This window comes from Oncorhynchus gorbuscha, linkage group LG16 (genome assembly GCF_021184085.1).
Source record: "Oncorhynchus gorbuscha isolate QuinsamMale2020 ecotype Even-year linkage group LG16, OgorEven_v1.0, whole genome shotgun sequence".
Lineage (NCBI taxonomy): Eukaryota > Metazoa > Chordata > Actinopteri > Salmoniformes > Salmonidae > Oncorhynchus > Oncorhynchus gorbuscha.
The window spans coordinates 80,958,357-80,977,061 of record NC_060188.1 but is presented as its reverse complement, the minus strand read 5'-3'; the positions used below and the strand labels follow the sequence as shown (position 1 = coordinate 80,977,061).

Here is an 18,705-nt window from a genome sequence, read left to right as displayed (position 1 = left end):
CCCGAAACAATTTCTAGATACTGACATGTAGTGGAAGGCATAGGAACTGCAATTTGAGTCCTAAGCCAATGGATACTGTAATGGCATTGAATAGAAAACTACAACAACAACAAAAAATCCTACTTCCTGAATGGATTTTCCCAGGTTTTTGCCTGCCAAATAAGTTCTGTTATACATTATTTTAACAGTTTTGGAAACTTTAGAGTGTTTCTATCCAAATCTACTAATTATATGCATATCCTATCTTCTGGACCTGAGTAGAAGAATTTAATTTGGGCACGCTTTTCATCCAAATTTCTAAATGCTGCCCCCTACCCTAGAGAAGTTAAACATATGGATTTTAATGGGGATGTTTTTATTATACTATTTAGATTTCCACGGAGGCGCGGAAATCGACTCTAGGGGGTGAAGTTGGATGGGGAGCGGTGGTGAACAGCAAGCTTAGTCTTTCCACAGATTTTTCAATGGGATTCAAGTCTGGGCCACTCAATCTTTCACATTCTAGTTCTGAAGACATTCCAGCATTGCTTTCGCTGCATGCTTGGGGTCATTGTCCTGTTGGAACGTAAATCTTTGCACCAGTCTAAGGTTGTTTGCACTCTGAAGCAGGTTCTCATCAAGGATTTGCCTGTATTTGGCTCCATTCATTGTTCCCTCTATCTGTACCAGTCTCCCAGTCCCTGCCGCTGAAAAGCATCCCCATAGCATGATGGTGTGATGAGCTGTGCCTGGTTTTCTCCAGACATAGCACTTTGCTTTCAGACCAAAGAGTTACATTTTCACCTCATCAGACCACATAATCTTTTGCCTGAGTCTTTCATGTGCCTTTTTATAAACTCCAGGTGTGCTGTCATGTGCCTTTTTTATTAACCATAGGTGTGCTGTCATGTGCCTTTTTTATAAACTCCAGGTGTGCTGTCATGTGCCTTTTTTATAAACTCCAGGTATGCTGTCATGTGCCTTTTTATAAACCACATGTGTGCTGTCATGTGACTTTTTATAAACTACAGGTGTGCTGTCATGTGTGCTGTCATGTGCCTTTTTATAAACCACAGGTGTGCTGTCATGTGCCTTTTTATAAACCACATGTGTGCTGTCATGTGCCTTTTTTATAAACTCCAGGTGGGCTGTCATGTGCCTTTTTATAAACCACAGGTGTGCTGTCATGTGCCTTTTTATAAACCACATGTGTGCTGTCATGTGGCTTTTATTATAAATCAAATGTATATGTCACATACACATACACATGGTTAGCAGATGGTAATGCGAGTGTAGCGAAATGCTTGTGCTTCTAGTTCCGACAATGCAGGAATAACCAACAAGTAATCTAACCTAACAATTCCAAAACTACTACCTTCTACACACAAGTGTAAAGGGATAAAGAATATGTACATAAAGATATATGAATGAGTGATGGTACAGAAGGGCATAGGCAAGATGCAGTAGATGGTATCGAGTACAGTATATACATATGAGATGAGTAATGTAGGGTATGTAAACAAAGTGGCATAGTTTAAAGTATAAACTCCAGGTATGCTGTCATGTGCCTTTTTTATAAACCACAGGTGTGCTGTCATGTGCCTTTTTTATAAACCACAGGTATGCTGTCATGTGCCTTTTTTATAAACCACAGGTGTGCTGTCATGTGCCTTTTTATAAACTCCAGGTATGCTGTCATGTGCCTTTTTTATAAACTACAGGTGTGCTGTCATGTGCCTTTTTAAAAATAAACTCCAGGTGTGCTGTCATGTGCCTTTTTAAAAATAAACTCCAGGTGTGCTGTCATGTGCCTTTTTTTATAAACTCCAGGTATGCTGTCATGTGCCTTTTTATAAACTCCAGGTATGCTGTCATGTGCCTTTTTATAAACTCCAGGTATGCTGTCATGTGCCTTTTTTAGAAACTCCAGGTGTGCTGTCATGTGCCTTTTTTATAAACTCAAGGTGTGCTGTCATGTGCCTTTTTTATAAACTCCAGGTATGCTGTCATGTGCCTTTAAAAAAATAACTTTAGGTGTGCTGTCATGTGCCTTTTTATAAACTCCAGGTGTGCTGTCATGTGCCTTTTTTAAAATAAACTTTAGGTGTGCTGTCATGTGCCTTTTTATAAACTCCAGGTGTGCTGTCATGTGCCTTTTTTTATAAACTCCAAGTGTGCTGTCATGTGCCTTTTTTATAAACTCCAGGTGTGCTGTCATGTGCCTTTTCATAAACTCCAGGTGTGCTGTCATGTGCCTTTTTATAAACTCCAGGTGTGCTGTCATGTGCCTTTTTTATAAACTACAGGTGTGCTGTCATGTGCCTTTTTTAAAGTAAAATTTAGGTGTGCTGTCATGTGCCTTTTTTTAAACTCCAGGTGTGCTGTCATGTGCCTTTTTATAAACTCCAGGTGTGCTGTCATGTGCCTTTTTATAAACTCCAGGTGTGCTGTCATGTGCCTTTTTTATAAACTACAGGTGTGCTGTCATGTGCCCTTTTTTAAGTAAACTTTAGGTGTGCTGTCATGTGCCTTTTTTTAAATAAACTTTAGGTGTGCTGTCATGTGCCTTTTTTTTTATAAACTCCAGGTGTGCTGTCATGTGCCTTTTTATAAACTCCAGGTGTGCTGTCATGTGCCTTTTTATAAGCCACAGGTGTGCTGTCATGTGCCTTTTTCTCAGATATGTAATCCGGCTGGCCACTCTCCCATAAAGGCCAGATTGGTATGCTGCAGAGATGGTTGTTCTCCCATCTCAGCCAATTAACTTTTTTTAGTTCTGTTAGTGGTCATTGGGTGCAAGAAAATCTAAACATTTTCCCACTTTGTCATTTCGGGTTATTGTGTGTAGAATGTGAGAAAAAAATTGCCTCAAGGCACTATCTCTCTGCACATTGTGATATGATGACTGATTGCATGATGGGTAGTGTTTAGCATGTACCAGGAGTGTATTGTCAGTCTGTTATGTATTTGTAGGGTGTGAGCTAGGTGTTTTGTGAAATATGCTTTTTACAACCTAAAATGTGTTCTGATATTGTGAGCTGGGTATTTCACTCTCTCTCGTTCGTTCTCTCTCTTTCTGTCTCCCTCTATTTTTCTTCCTTTCTCTCTTTCCCTCTTGACAGAATAGATGAATTGTGGGCTGAATGTTCAAATTAGACCCATCCATGGAAATAAAGGGGGATGGGAGCGAGGGAGTGAAGTGATGGCGTGTGTTTGTGTGTCTGTGCGTGCGTGTGTGTGTGTGTGGATTTCTGTGTGAGTGTGTGTCAGGAGATAAATCCATCTTGCTGAGCCCAATATTGTTTTAATGAATGTGTGTGTTGGATCATTTGGAGTCTGAGACGCTGGTTCTCAACTGGCTTAGGTTGGTGAGGAGGGAGAAATAGAAGCCATGATTTTTCACTGCGGATGTGTGTCGGGGTGCCAGCCAGCTGAAGGAGACCACTGGATGTACAGTGTTGAATGTGTTTCTGTAGTCCCTCTCGCTTCCTTTCCTCTTGTCATAATGAACCACAGCTGAAGTAGCTGTGCGTGAACACTGAACTGTACACTGTCCATATTCACGATAAGCAGGAAGGCTTTAGGAATTATTCCTTGTTAGTGTCTAATCGGGGGAGAGTCTAGATAGACCCTAGTCTAGTAACCAGATCCAGTAGAACTTAGCCCTAGCCTCGCAACGACGTCCAATAGTAACCTGCCCAAGCAACATCCCATAACCACAACCCTGTTGTCATGGTAGTTGATTGTTGGAAGTGTATTATTTATCCCCCCTTTCTTTGTCTGTTTTGGTTTCTTTCTGTCTTTCTGTTCTAAGGGTAGTTCATCTCTTATTTCTGGATCATTTGAATGCATCATCATGCTTTTAATGTTTTGGAGATTCCTCCTGCTTGATGGATGCACATTCTCCTCTTCCCTTTGTCTTCTTTCCTTCTCTCCCTTTCTGCAATCTTGCCTCCTCTTCATTCTTTCTCTTAAATTTCTTCACTCCCGACTATTCCTTCCCATCTCATCCACTCTGTTTTCTCCCCTCTCCTCTCTCTTCTTCCTGTTGTCCTTGATGCCGTGCAAAGACAGAGGATAAAGTGACTCCCCCCCTTCCTTCCCACCTTCCTATCTCATCCCCCTCTCCTGTTCTTTAGCTTCACCTCTCACTCCTCGTGTCTCATTCTGTCATCTGTCCTCTTTTTCTGTTCATTTTTCACAATTGTCACTGTTTTTCCCTGTTTTCCTGCATACTTATTTTTGATGCCTTCGGTTTACCCTCTAAATCTCTCTTCTTTCCTCTGCCTCTATCCTTCCCTCACACCCTTCATCCATAACCCATCTCCTTTTCAGCTCATGCTTCAGGTAATCAAAGTGTGTGTGTGGCAGGCATGTAGGCATGTGTTTATTGAAAAGATAAACGCAAGGTCCAAAACCTTTTAATGGTATCTATTGTTCCCTTTTCATAGAATGAAATGACATGATTCAAGGATGAATAATAATGACAGAAACATCCTTTGTGTGTGCAGGTACCCTGTGGATGTGTATTGTGCTGAACCCCCACTGTAAGTCGGAGCAGAAGTGTGTGTGGCTGAGACAGCTTAGACGGTGGAACAGCATCGATGTGTGTCCATGGGAGGACGGAAACCATGGCAACGAACTACCCAACCTCACACACGCACTACCGCACGGCAACCCAGGTGAGAAAACGCACACGTAGACAGACAAACATGCACACATCTCACGCACACCTGACCAACACACTGCCTCAGGGCGCCCCTGCCACCCAGGTGGGACAACCACACTGAGCGTGTGCGAGAAAAGCCTCCTTCTTTTTATCATGTTCTCTCTGTCGATCCCTCGCTCGTTCTCCATGCCTCTTTTAATCAACTCTCTCCCTCTCTCCATGTCTCTGCCCTACGAGCTGTTCTTATTAGTTTCTCTGTCTGATGGAATAAGCCCAATAACCCAAGCGGGGTCTTATAGCTACGGCTGCCCCTGTCTGAGCTAAATTAGAGAAAATACCCTTTAAAAATGTATCTGAGGCTTCTGAGTAGGAACAGTGCAGTGAATGAGCATTTCACCCAGGAAGCTTTAGCTTTAAGTGGCTGATCAAAGCAACGTTTTTTAATGAATATTTTCACATTGTCCTCTTCTTTCGCTCCTCTTTTCTACCCACCCTCACCCCTCTCCCTAATCGCCCTCTCACCCCTCTCTCTCTCCCAGACTTGTCGTCTCGTCCTCATAGGACAGTGTTTACGAGGGCCATTGAGGCCTGCGACCTGCACTGGCAGGACACACATCTGCAGCGCGTCATCACACACGACCTCTGCACACACACACACACACACTGTCCCCACGACAACCACGGCAGTGGAGGGGCACTGTTTGACGCCCGCGGATGGCCCCTCTGGCACGGTGAGTGTGTATTTGTGTTGACAATGACGAAAGGAGGGGAGGGATTTAGAAGGCAATTTTGGGGATTTTTTGTTTTATTTAGTTGAAGTAGCTTTGGTTTTGGTAGTCTATTGAAAAATCCCCTCCCATCCCTCTTGCAGAGCACGTCCCAACAGCGTGTGCGAGGGTTGATGCGCTGCGGTCACATGGTTATCCCAGGGAAGCCTTGCGATTGGCCATTGCTATTGTCAACACACTCAAACGGCAGCAACAGAAACAACTACAGCTCCTCCGCAACCACAAAAAAGGTCAGTACATCGTTTCATTTATACTGTTTCACTAAAGGACGGCCTCACTCTCACTCCTATCTTTGTCTGTACCTGTATGTTAACCATATAATACCAGTGTACTAACTGTAGGGACAGTATATAAACTGTAATATCAATGTACTAACAGTGTATTAGCTGTATGTAAACCATGTAATAATATTGTACCTGCTGTCTCTAACTCGGAATGATTGGCTATGAAAAGTCAACTGACATTTAATCCTGAGGTACTGACCTGTTGCACCCTCTACAACCACTGTGATTATTATTATCTGACCCTGCAGGTCATCTATGAACGTTTGAACATCTTGGCCATTTTCTGTTATAATCTCCACCCGGCACAGCCAGAAGAGGACTGGCCACCCCTCAGAGCTTGGTTCCTCTCTAGGTTTCTTCCTAGGTTCTTGCCTTTTTAGGGAGTTTTTCCTAGCCACTGTGCTTCTACACCTGCGTTGCTTGCTGTTTGGGGTTTTGGGCTGGCTTTCTGCACAGCACTTTGTGACATCGGCTGACATAAAAAGGACTTTATAAATACATTTGTTTGTATTAACTGTGGTAATAGTTAGTAGTGTATTAACTAACTAGAGTAATAACAGTGTAACTAGGGTAATAACAGTGTATTAACTGTGTAACTAGGGTAATACCAGTGTATTAACTAACTAGAGTAATACCAGTGTATTAACTAACTAGAGTAATAACAGTGTATTAACTGTGTAACTAGAGTAATAACAGTGTATTAACTGTGTAACTAGAGTAATAACAGTGTATTAACTGTAACTAGGGTAATAACAGTGTATTAACTAACTAGGGTAATAACAGTGTATTAACTAACTAGAGTAATAACAGTGTATTAACTGTGTAATAACAGTGTATTAACTGTTTAACTAGGGTAATAACAGTGTATTAACTGTGTAATACCAGTGTATTAACTAACTAGAGTAACAGTGTATTAACTGTGTAACTAGAGTAATAACAGTGTATTAACTGTAACTAGAGTAATAACAGTGTATTAACTGTAACTAGGGTAATAACAGTGTATTAACTGTAACTAGGGTAATAACAGTGTATTAACTAACTAGAGTAATAACAGTGTATTAACTGTGTAATAACAGTGTATTAACTGTTTAACTAGGGTAATAACAGTGTATTAACTGTGTAATAACAGTGTATTAACTGTGTAACTAGGGTAATAACAGTGTATTAACTGTGTAATAACAGTGTAATAACTGTGTAAACTAACTAGGTAATAACAGTGTATTAACTGTGTAACTAGTGTAATAACAGTGTATTAACTGTGTAACTGTGTAACTAGGGTAATAACAGTGTATTAACTGTGTAACTAGGGTAATAACAGTGTATTAACTGTGTAACTAGGGTAATAACAGTGTATTAACTGTGTAACTAGGGTAATAACAGTGTATTAACTGTGTAACTAGGGTAATAACAGTGTATTAACTGTGTAACTAGGGTAATAACAGTGTATTAACTGTGTAACTAGGGTAATAACAGTGTATTAACTGTGTAACTAGGGTAATAACAGTGTATTAACTGTGTAACTAGGGTAATAACAGTGTAACTGTGTAACTAGGGTAATAACAGTGTAACTGTGTAACTAGGGTAATAACAGTGTAACTGTGTAACTAGGGTAATAACAGTGTAACTGTGTAACTAGGGTAATAACAGTGTAACTGTGTAACTAGGGTAATAACAGTGTAACTAGGGTAATAACTGTGTAACTGTGTAACTAGGGTAATAACTGTGTAACTAGGGTAATAACTGTAACTAGGGTAATAACAGTGTAACTGTGTAACTAGAGTAATAACAGTGTAACTGTGTAACTAGAGTAATAACAGTGTAACTGTGTAACTAGAGTAATAACAGTGTAACTGTGTAACTAGAGTAATAACAGTGTAACTGTGTAACTAGAGTAATAACAGTGTATTAACTGTAACTAGAGTAACAGTGTATTAATTGTGTAACTAGAGTAATAACAGTATATTAACTGTGTAACTGGGTGATAACAGTGTATTAACTGTGTAACTGGGTGATAACAGTGTAACTGGGTGATAACAGTGTAACTGGGTGATAACAGTGTAACTGGGTGATAACAGTGTAACTGGGTGATAACAGTGTAACTGGGTGATAACAGTGTAACTGGGTGATAACAGTGTAACTGGGTGATAACAGTGTAACTGGGTAATAACAGTGTAATAACAGTGTAACTGTGTAACTAGGGTAATAACAGTGTAACTGTGTAACTAGGGTAATAACAGTGTAACTGTGTAACTAGGGTAATAACAGTAACTGTGTAACTAGGGTAATAACAGTGTAACTGTGTAACTAGGGTAATAACTGTGTAACTGTGTAACTAGGGTAATAACTGTGTAACTGTGTAACTAGGGTAATAACTGTAACTAGGGTAATAACAGTGTAACTGTGTAACTAGAGTAATAACAGTGTATTAACTGTGTAACTAGAGTAATAACAGTGTATTAACTGTAACTAGAGTAACAGTGTATTAATTGTGTAACTAGAGTAATAACAGTATATTAACTGTGTAACTAGGGTAATAACAGTGTATTAACTGTGTAACTAGGGTAATAACAGTGTATTAACTGTGTAACTAGGGTAATAACTGTAACTAGGGTAATAACAGTGTAACTGTGTAACTAGAGTAATAACAGTGTATTAACTGTGTAACTAGAGTAATAACAGTGTATTAATTGTGTAACTAGAGTAATAACAGTGTATTAACTGTAACTAGAGTAACAGTGTATTAATTGTGTAACTAGGGTAATAACAGTGTATTAACTGTGTAACTAGGGTAATAACAGTGTATTAACTGTGTAACTGGGTGATAACAGTGTAACTGGGTGATAACAGTGTAACTGGGTGATAACAGTGTAACTGGGTGATAACAGTGTAACTGGGTAATAACAGTGTAACTGGGTAATAACAGTGTAATAACAGTGTAACTGTGTAACTAGGGTAATAACAGTGTAACTGTGTAACTAGGGTAATAACAGTGTAACTGTGTAACTAGGGTAATAACAGTGTAACTGTGTAACTAGGGTAATAACAGTGTAACTGTGTAACTAGGGTAATAACTGTGTAACTAGGGTAATAACTGTGTAACTAGGGTAATAACTGTGTAACTAGGGTAATAACTGTGTAACTAGGGTAATAACGGTGTAACTAGGGTAATAACGGTGTAACTAGGGTAATAACGGTGTAACTAGGGTAATAACTGTGTAACTGTGTAACTAGGGTAATAACTGTGTAACTAGGGTAATAACTGTGTAACTAGGGTAATAACTGTGTAACTAGGGTAATAACAGTGTAACTGTGTAACTAGAGTAATAACAGTGTATTAATTGTGTAACTAGAGTAATAACAGTGTATTAACTGTAACTAGAGTAACAGTGTATTAATTGTGTAACTAGGGTAATAACAGTGTATTAACTGTGTAACTGGGTGATAACAATGTAACTGGGTGATAACAGTGTAACTGGGTGATAACAGTGTAACTGGGTGATAACAGTGTAACTGGGTGATAACAGTGTAACTGGGTAATAACAGTGTAATAACAGTGTAACTGTGTAACTAGGGTAATAACAGTGTAACTGTGTAACTAGGGTAATAACAGTGTAACTGTGTAACTAGGGTAATAACAGTGTAACTGTGTAACTAGGGTAATAACAGTGTAACTGTGTAACTAGGGTAATACATGTGTTAACTGTTTAACTAGGGTAATGTGTGTATTGTTTGCGTAACTAGGGCAATGCGAGTATTGACTAACTTGTGTGTATTGACAGTAACTAGAGTAATATTTGTATTGATTGTGTTACTAGAGCAATGTGTGTATTGACTGCGTATTAGCTGTACCTAGAGTATTATCTGAAACTAGAGTATTAGCTGTAACTAGAGTATTAGCTGTAACTAGAGTATTAGCTGTAACTAGAGTATTAGCTGTGTAACCAGAGTATTAGCTGTGTAACCAGAGTATTAGCTGTGTAACCAGAGTATTAGCTGTGTAACCAGAGTATTAGCTGTGTAACCAGAGTATTAGCTGTGTAACCAGAGTATTAGCTGTGTAACCAGAGTATTAGCTGTGTAACCAGAGTATTAGCTGTGTAACCAGAGTATTAGCTGTGTAACCAGAGTATTAGCTGTGTAACCAGAGTATTAGCTGTAACTAGAGTATTAGCTGTAACTAGAGTATTAGCTGTAACTAGAGTATTAGCTGTAACTAGAGTATTAGCTGTGTAACCAGAGTATTAGCTGTGTAACCAGAGTATTAGCTGTGTAACCAGAGTATTAGCTGTGTAACCAGAGTATTAGCTGTGTGTAACCAGAGTATTAGCTGTGTAACCAGAGTATTAGCTGTGTAACCAGAGTATTAGCTGTGTAACCAGAGTATTAGCTGTGTAACCAGAGTATTAGCTGTGTAACTAGAGTATTAGCTGTAACTAGAGTATTGGCTGTAACTAGAGTATTGGCTGTAACTAGAGTATTGGCTGTAACTAGAGTATTGGCTGTAACTAGAGTATTGGCTGTAACTAGAGTATTAGCTGTAACTAGAGTATTAGCTGTAACTAGAGTATTAGCTGTAACCAGAGTATTAGCTGTGTAACCAGAGTATTAGCTGTAACCAGAGTATTAGCTGTGTAACCAGAGTATTAGCTGTGTAACCAGAGTATTAGCTGTAACCAGAGTATTGGCTGTAACTAGAGTATTGGCTGTAACTAGAGTATTGGCTGTAACTAGAGTATTGGCTGTAACTAGAGTATTGGCTGTAACTAGAGTATTGGCTGTAACTAGAGTATTGGCTGTAACTAGAGTATTGGCTGTAACTAGAGTATTGGCTGTAACTAGAGTATTGGCTGTAACCAGAGTATTAGCTGTAACCAGAGTATTAGCTGTAACCAGAGTATTAGCTGTAACCAGAGTATTAGCTGTAACCAGAGTATTAGCTGTAACCAGAGTATTAGCTGTAACTAGAGTATTAGCTGTGTAACCAGAGTATTCGCTGTGTAACCAGAGTATTAGCTGTGTAACCAGAGTATTAGCTGTGTAACCAGAGTATTAGCTGTGTAACCAGAGTATTAGCTGTGTAACCAGAGTATTAGCTGTGTAACCAGAGTATTAGCTGTAACTAGAGTATTAACTGTAACTAGACTAATGCGTGTGACTGCGTAACTAGACTAATGCGTGTGACTGCGTAACTAGAGTAATGCGTGTGACTGCGTAACTAGAGTAATGCGTGTGACTGCGTAACTAGAGTAATGCGTGTGACTGCGTAACTAGAGTAATGTGTGTGACTGCGTAACTAGAGTAATGCGTGACTGCGTAATTAGAGTAATGCGTGACTGCGTAATTAGAGTAATGCGTGACTGCGTAATTACAGTAATGCGTGACTGCGTAATTACAGTAATGCGTGTGACTGCGTAACTAGAGTAATGCGTGTGACTGCGTAATTACAGTAATGCGTGTGACTGCGTAATTACAGTAATGCATGTGACTGCGTAACTAGAGTAATGCGTGTGACTGCGTAACTAGAGTAATGCGTGTGACTGCGTAACTAGAGTAATGCGTGTGACTGCGTAACTAGAGTAATGCGTGTGACTGCGTAACTAGAGTAATGCGTGTGACTGCGTAACTAGAGTAATGCGTGTGACTGCGTAACTAGAGTAATGCGTGACTGCGTAACTAGAGTAATGCGTGTGACTGCGTAACTAGAGTAATGCGTGTGACTGCGTAACTAGAGTAATGCGTGTAACTGCGTAACTAGAGTAATGCGTGTGACTGCGTAACTAGAGTAATGCGTGTGACTGCGTAATTACAGTAATGCGTGTGACTGCGTAATTACAGTAATGCGTGTGACTGCGTAATTACAGTAATGCGTGTGACTGCGTAATTAGAGTAATGCGTGTGACTGCGTAATTAGAGTAATGCGTGACTGCGTAATTAGAGTAATGCGTGACTGCGTAATTAGAGTAATGCGTGACTGCGTAATTAGAGTAATGCGTGACTGCGTAATTACAGTAATGCGTGTGACTGCGTAACTAGAGTAATGCGTATGACTGCGTAATTACAGTAATGCGTGTGACTGCGTAACTAGAGTAATGCGTGTGACTGCGTAACTAGAGTAATGCGTGTGACTGCGTAACTAGAGTAATGCGTGTGACTGCGTAATTACAGTAATGCGTGTGACTGCGTAACTAGAGTAATGCGTGTGACTGCGTAACTAGAGTAATGCGTGTGACTGCGTAACTAGAGTAATGCGTGTGACTGCGTAACTAGAGTAATGCGTGTGACTGCGTAACTAGAGTAATGCGTGTGACTGCGTAACTAGAGTAATGCGTGTGACTGCGTAACTAGAGTAATGCGTGTGACTGCGTAACTAGCGTAATGCGTGTGACTGCGTAACTAGAGTAATGCGTGTGACTGCGTAACTAGAGTAATGCGTGTGACTGCGTAACTAGAGTAATGCGTGTGACTGCGTAACTAGAGTAATGCGTGTGACTGCGTAACTAGAGTAATGCGTGTGACTGCGTAACTAGAGTAATGCGTGTGACTGCGTAACTAGAGTAATGCGTGTGACTGCGTAACTAGAGTAATGCGTGTGACTGCGTAACTAGAGTAATGCGTGTGACTGCGTAACTAGAGTAATGCGTGTGACTGCGTAACTAGAGTAATGCGTGTGACTGCGTAGCTAGAGTAATGCGTGTGACTGCGTAGCTAGAGTAATGCGTGTGACTGCGTAACTAGAGTAATGCGTGTGACTGCGTAACTAGAGTAATGCGTGTGACTGCGTAATTACAGTAATGCGTGTGACTGCGTAATTACAGTAATGCGTGTGACTGCGTAATTACAGTAATGCGTGTGACTGCGTAATTACAGTAATGCGTGTGACTGCGTAATTACAGTAATGCGTGTGACTGCGTAATTACAGTAATGCGTGTGACTGCGTAACTAGAGTAATGCGTGACTGCATAATTAGAGTAATGCGTGCGACTGCGTAACTAGAGTATTGCGTGTATTAACTGTGTAACTAGAGTAATACTTGTATTAACGGTGTAACTAGTGACTGTGTAACTACAGTATTATTTGTGTAACTAGAGTAATGCGTGTAACTGTGTAACTAGAGTATTGACTGTGTAACTAGAGTAATACGTGTATCTGTGTAACTAGAGTAATATGTGTATTAACTGTAACTAGAGTAATACATGTATTTCCTGTGTAACTAGGGTATTAACTGTGTAACTAGAGTATATAACTGTGTATTAACTGTGTAACTAGAGTAATGTGTGTAACTGTGTAACTAGAGTATATAACTGTGTATTAACTGTGTAACTAGAGTAATGTGTGTAACTGTGTAACTAGAGTATATAACTGTGTATTAACTGTCACTAGAGTAATACGTGTATTAACTGTGTAACTAGAGTAATACGTGTATTAACTGTGTAACTAGGGTATTATCTGTGTAACTAGAGTAATATGTGTATTAACTGTGTAACTAGAGTAATAGCTGTGTAAGTAGAGTATTAACTGTATATGTGTATTAACTGTAACTATAGAATAAAATGTGTATTATCTGTGTAACTAGAGTAATAACTGTGTTTTAACTGTGTAAATAGAGTAATAACAGTATGTGGTCTGTGTCCTCTCCAGAGCTGCTCCATAAAGGCATGACGTCAGTCACTAACATGGAGGGCTGGGTGGGCCACCCCTTGGACCCTATTGGCACTCTGTTCAGCACCCTACTGGACACGGGACGGGGAGACGAGGAGGGGGGCAACGCCTTCCTAGACTTCTCAGGTAGACGTAGGCACACACTTTCTCACTCTCTTTCCTTCATATTTAATGCATTGTAATTCGACAGTTTTTTTTATTCTGCCCCATCTCTTATTCATGAGCTGTGATCGGAGGATGGCTGAGGAAGAAATTAGTGATGTCATCAGTGATGATTGGGTGTGATTGGTTCTGTCAGACGGGTCCTAGTGTTCCTGTTCTTCTAGGCCAGACACTGTGAGTGTGTGTGCGTCATTAAATAGTACCCGCAAAACACCAGTCTTAACGTCAACAGTGAAGAGGCGACTCCGGGATGCTGGCCTTCTAGGCAGAGTTGCAAAGAAAAAGCCATATCTCAGACTGGCCAATAAAAAGAAAAGATTAAGATGGGCAAAAAGAACAGACACTGGACAGAGGAACTCTGTCTAGAAGGCCAGCATCCCGGAGTCGTCTCTTCTCTTCTCTTTTGTGACGTTGAGACTGGAGTTTTGCGGGTACTATTTAATGAAGCTGCCAGTTGAGGACTTGTGAGGCGTCTGTTTCTCAAACTAGACACTTGAATACACTTGTCCTCTTGCTCAGTTGTGCACCGGGGCCTCCCACTCCTCTTTCTTTTCGAGTTAGAGCCAGTTTGCGCTATTCTGTGAAGGGAGTAGTACACAGCGTTGTAGGAGAACTTCAGTTTCTTGACAATTTCTCACATGGAATAGCCTTCATTTCTCAGAACAAGAATAGATTGAGTTTCAAAAGAAAGTTCTTTGTTTCTGGCCATTTTGAGCCTGTAATCGAACCCACAAATGCTGATGCTCCAGATACTCAACTAATCTAAAAAAGGCCAGTTTTATTGCTTCTTTAATCCGAACAGCAGTTTTCAGCTGTGCTAACATAATTACAAAAGGGTTTTCTAATGATCAATTAGCTGTTTTAAAATTATAAATTACAAGAGTGGTGGTTGCTGATAATGGGCCTCTGTATGCCTATGGAGATCTCCCGTTTCCAGCTACAATAGTCATTTACAACATTAACAATGTCTACACTGTATTTCTGATAAATATTATGTTATTTTAATGGACAAAAATGCACTTTTCTTTCACAAACGAGGACATTTCTTAGTGACCTAAACTTTTGAATGGTAGTGTACAGTATAAACACATACACACACACACACATTGTCAGTCAAAAGTTTGGACATAACTACTCATTCCAGGGTTTTTCCTTATTTGTACTATTTTCTACATTGTAGAATAATAGAGAAGACATCGAAACTATGCAATACCACATATAGAAAAGTAAAGCACCCCAAACCATCACACCGCCTCCTCCATGCTTCACAATGGGAACCACACATGCTGAGATCATCGGTTCACCTACTCTGCGCCTCACAAAGACACGGCGGTTGGAACCAAAAATCCCAAATTTGGACTCATCAGACCAAGGACACATTTCCACCGGTCTAATGTCCATTGCTCGTGTTTCTTGGCCCAAGCAAGTCTCTACTTATTATTGGTGTCTGTGCTTCTACACCTGCATTTCTTGCTGTTTGGGGTTTTAGGCTGGGTTTCTGTACAGCACTTTGTGACATCAGCTGATGTAAGATGGGCTTTATAAATACATTTGATTTGACAGTACTGGTTTCTTTGCAGCAATTTGTCCATGAAGTCCTGATTCAACCAGTCTCCTCTGAACAGTTGATGTACAGTTGATGTTGAGATGAACAGTTGATGTTGAGATGTGTCTGTTACTTGTACTCTGTGAAGCATTTACTTGGTTTCATCATAGCGCTTGATGGTCTTTGCGACTGAACTTGAAGAAACTTTCAAAGTTCTTGACATTTTCCGAATTGGCTGACCTTCATGCCTGAAAGTAATGATGGACTGTTGTTTCTCTTTGCTTATTTGAACTGTTCTTGCTATAATATGGACTTAGCCCTATTTGGTAAAAGACCATCTTCTGTATATCACCCCTACCTTGTCACAACAAGAGGTGTGTGTATACAGTGGGGCAAAAAAGTATTTAGTCAGCCACCAATTGTGCAAGTTCCCCCACTTAAAAAGATGAGAGAGGCCTGTAATTTTCATCATAGGTACACTTCAACTATGACAGACAAAATGAGGGGGAAAAAAACAGAAAATCACATTGTAGGATTTTTTATTAATTTATTTGCAAATTATGGTGGAAAATAAGTATTTGGTCACCTACAATCAAGCAAGATTTCTGTCTCTCAAAGACCTGTAACTTCTTCTTTAAGAGGCTCCTCTGTCCTCCACTCGTTACCTGTATTAATGGCACCTGTTTGAACTTGTTATCAGTATAAAAGACACCTGTCCACAAACAGTCACACTCCAAACTCCACTATGACCAAGACCAAAGAGCTGTCAAAGGACACCAGAAACAAGCACATCAAACGTAGATAATTGTGAAGCCCTAAGAGACTTTTGCCTTGGTTGAAATAAGTCATTTTGGTGCAGACTGTAGACTATATCCCTATCTGGTGTGTTGTTGCTGGGGGTAAAACTAGCGCCTGGACACCCAGTAGCTCTGCATCACTGAAATGGTATGTTGTAGTGTTCTGGTACAGCGCAGAGCTAATTTAATAATAATGGAGGTGACTGTATTGTAGGTTATTATAGTTTTGTGTTTTTATTTCTATTTGTTTTTAAGGTTTTATTTAAAGTTTAGTTTTAGTTTGTTTTCAGATCCACTTTCTTCGTTTTTTTAAAAGTTTTATAAAAATGCATTTAGTTTTTATATTATTTCGTTTTTATGTTAGTGACAGAAAGAAGCCTATCCAATACACTGTTTGTGGGGGGATGTCACTTCTTGCCACTGTGGGGCAGTAATGTAGGTGATGGGTCAGGTCATAGGTTAGGTTTAAAGGTAGACTCAGTGAGATGACGAAGATACATGAAGTAAACAGTAGTAGTGGGTCAACAACCAGAAGCGTTGAAGCACGAAGCTAAACTTCTTCACTGTTTTGGTCCAATAGCTACCAGGTTGTAGCAGCGTGAAGCTAAACTTCTTCACTGTTTTTGGTCCAATAGCTACCAGGTTGTAGTAGCGTGAAGCTAAACTTCTTCACTGTTTTGGTCCAATAGCTACCAGGTTGTAGTAGCGTGAAGCTAAACTTCTTCACCATTTTGGTCCAATAGCTACCAGGTTGTAGCAGCGTGAAGCTAAACTTCTTCACCGTTTTGGTCCAATAGCTACCAGGTTGTAGCAGCGTGAAGCTAAATTTCTTCACCGTTTTGGTCCAATAGCTACCAGGTTGTAGTAGCGTGAAGCTAACCTTCTTCACCGTTTTGGTCCAATAGCTACCAGGTTGTAGTAGCGTGAAGCTAAACTTCTTCACCGTTTTGGTCCAATAGCTACCAGGTTGTAGTAGCGTGAAGCTAAACTTCTTCACCGTTTTGGTCCAATAGCTACCAGGTTGTAGTAGCGTGAAGCTAAACTTCTTCACCGTTTTGGTCCAATAGCTACCAGGTTGTAGCAGCGTGAAGCTAAACTTCTTCACCGTTTTGGTCCAATAGCTACCAGGTTGTAGCAGCGTGAAGCTAAACTTCTTCACCGTTTTGGTCCAATAGCTACCAGGTTGCAGTAGCGTGAAGCTAAACTTCTTCACCGTTTTGGTCCAATAGCTACCAGGTTGTAGTAGCGTGAAGCTAAACTTCTTCACCGTTTTGGTCCAATAGCTACCAGGTTGTAGCAGCGTGAAAACTTCTTCACCGTTTTGGTCCAAACTTCTTCTTCACCGTTTTGGTCCAATAGCTACCAGGTTGTAGTAGCGTGAAGCTAAACTTCTTCACCGTTTTGGTCCAATAGCTACCAGGTTGTAGCAGCGTGAAGCTAAACTTCTTCACCGTTTTGGTCCAATAGCTACCAGGTTGTAGTAGCGTGAAGCTAAACTTCTTCACCGTTTTGGTCCAATAGCTACCAGGTTGCAGTAGCGTGAAGCTAAACTTCTTCACCGTTTTGGTCCAATAGCTACCAGGTTGTAGTAGCGTGAAGCTAAACTTCTTCACCGTTTTGGTCCAATAGCTACCAGGTTGTAGTAGCGTGAAGCTAAACTTCTTCACCGTTTTGGTCCAATAGCTACCAGGTTGTAGCAGCGTGAAGCTAAACTTCTTCACTGTTTTGGTCCAATAGCTACCAGGTTGTAGCAGCGTGAAGCTAAACTTCTTCACCGTTTTGGTCCAATAGCTACCAGGTTGTAGCAGCGTGAAGCTAAACTTCTTCACCGTTTTGGTCCAATAGCTACCAGGTTGTAGTAGCGTGAAGCTAAACTTCTTCACCGTTTTGGTCCAATAGCTACCAGGTTGTAGTAGCGTGAAGCTAAACTTCTTCACCGTTTTGGTCCAATAGCTACCAGGTTGTAGCAGCGTGAAGCTAAACTTCTTCACCGTTTTGGTCCAATAGCTACCAGGTTGTAGCAGCGTGAAGCTAAACTTCTTCACCGTTTTGGTCCAATAGCTACCAGGTTGTAGCAGCGTGAAGCTAAACTTCTTCACCGTTTTGGTCCAATAGCTACCAGGTTGTAGCAGCGTGAAGCTAAACTTCTTCACCGTTTTGGTCCAATAGCTACCAGGTTGTAGCAGCGTGAAGCTAAACTTCTTCACCGTTTTGGTCCAATAGCTACCAGGTTGTAGCAGCGTGAAGCTAAACTTCTTCACCGTTTTGGTCCAATAGCTACCAGGTTGTAGCAGCGTGAAGCTAAACTTCTTCACCGTTTTGGTCCAATAGCTACCAGGTTGCAGTAGCGTGAAGCTAAACTTCTTCACCGTTTTGGTCCAATAGCTACCAGGTTGTAGTAGCGTGAAGCTAAACTTCTTCACCGTTTTGGTCCAATAGCTACCAGGTTGTAGTAGCGTGAAGCTAAACTTCTTCACCGTTTTGGTCCAATAGCTACCAGGTTGTAGCAGCGTGAAGCTAAACTTCTTCACCGTTTTGGTCCAATAGCTACCAGGTTGTAGTAGCGTGAAGCTAAACTTCTTCACCGTTTTGGTCCAATAGCTACCAGGTTGTAGCAGCGTGAAGCTAAACTTCTTCACCGTTTTGGTCCAATAGCTACCAGGTTGTAGCAGCGTGAAGCTAAACTTCTTCACCGTTTTGGTCCAATAGCTACCAGGTTGCAGTAGCGTGAAGCTAAACTTCTTCACCGTTTTGGTCCAATAGCTACCAGGTTGTAGTAGCGTGAAGCTAAACTTCTTCACCGTTTTGGTCCAATAGCTAC

At 40.6% G+C, this 18,705-nt stretch overlaps 1 protein-coding gene across 1 annotated transcript in view; it reads left to right on the top strand.

The window, feature by feature from the left end:
* zswim6 (zinc finger, SWIM-type containing 6) overlaps nucleotides 1-18,705 on the top strand; it is a 92,958-nt gene that overhangs the window by 57,045 nt on the left and 17,208 nt on the right. The window contains exons 5-8 of the mRNA XM_046304675.1: nucleotides 4,491-4,661; nucleotides 5,188-5,379; nucleotides 5,520-5,666; nucleotides 13,359-13,505. Coding sequence (XP_046160631.1) covers nucleotides 4,491-4,661; nucleotides 5,188-5,379; nucleotides 5,520-5,666; nucleotides 13,359-13,505 — 657 coding nt within the window. The remainder of the gene's footprint in view (nucleotides 1-4,490; nucleotides 4,662-5,187; nucleotides 5,380-5,519; nucleotides 5,667-13,358; nucleotides 13,506-18,705) is intronic.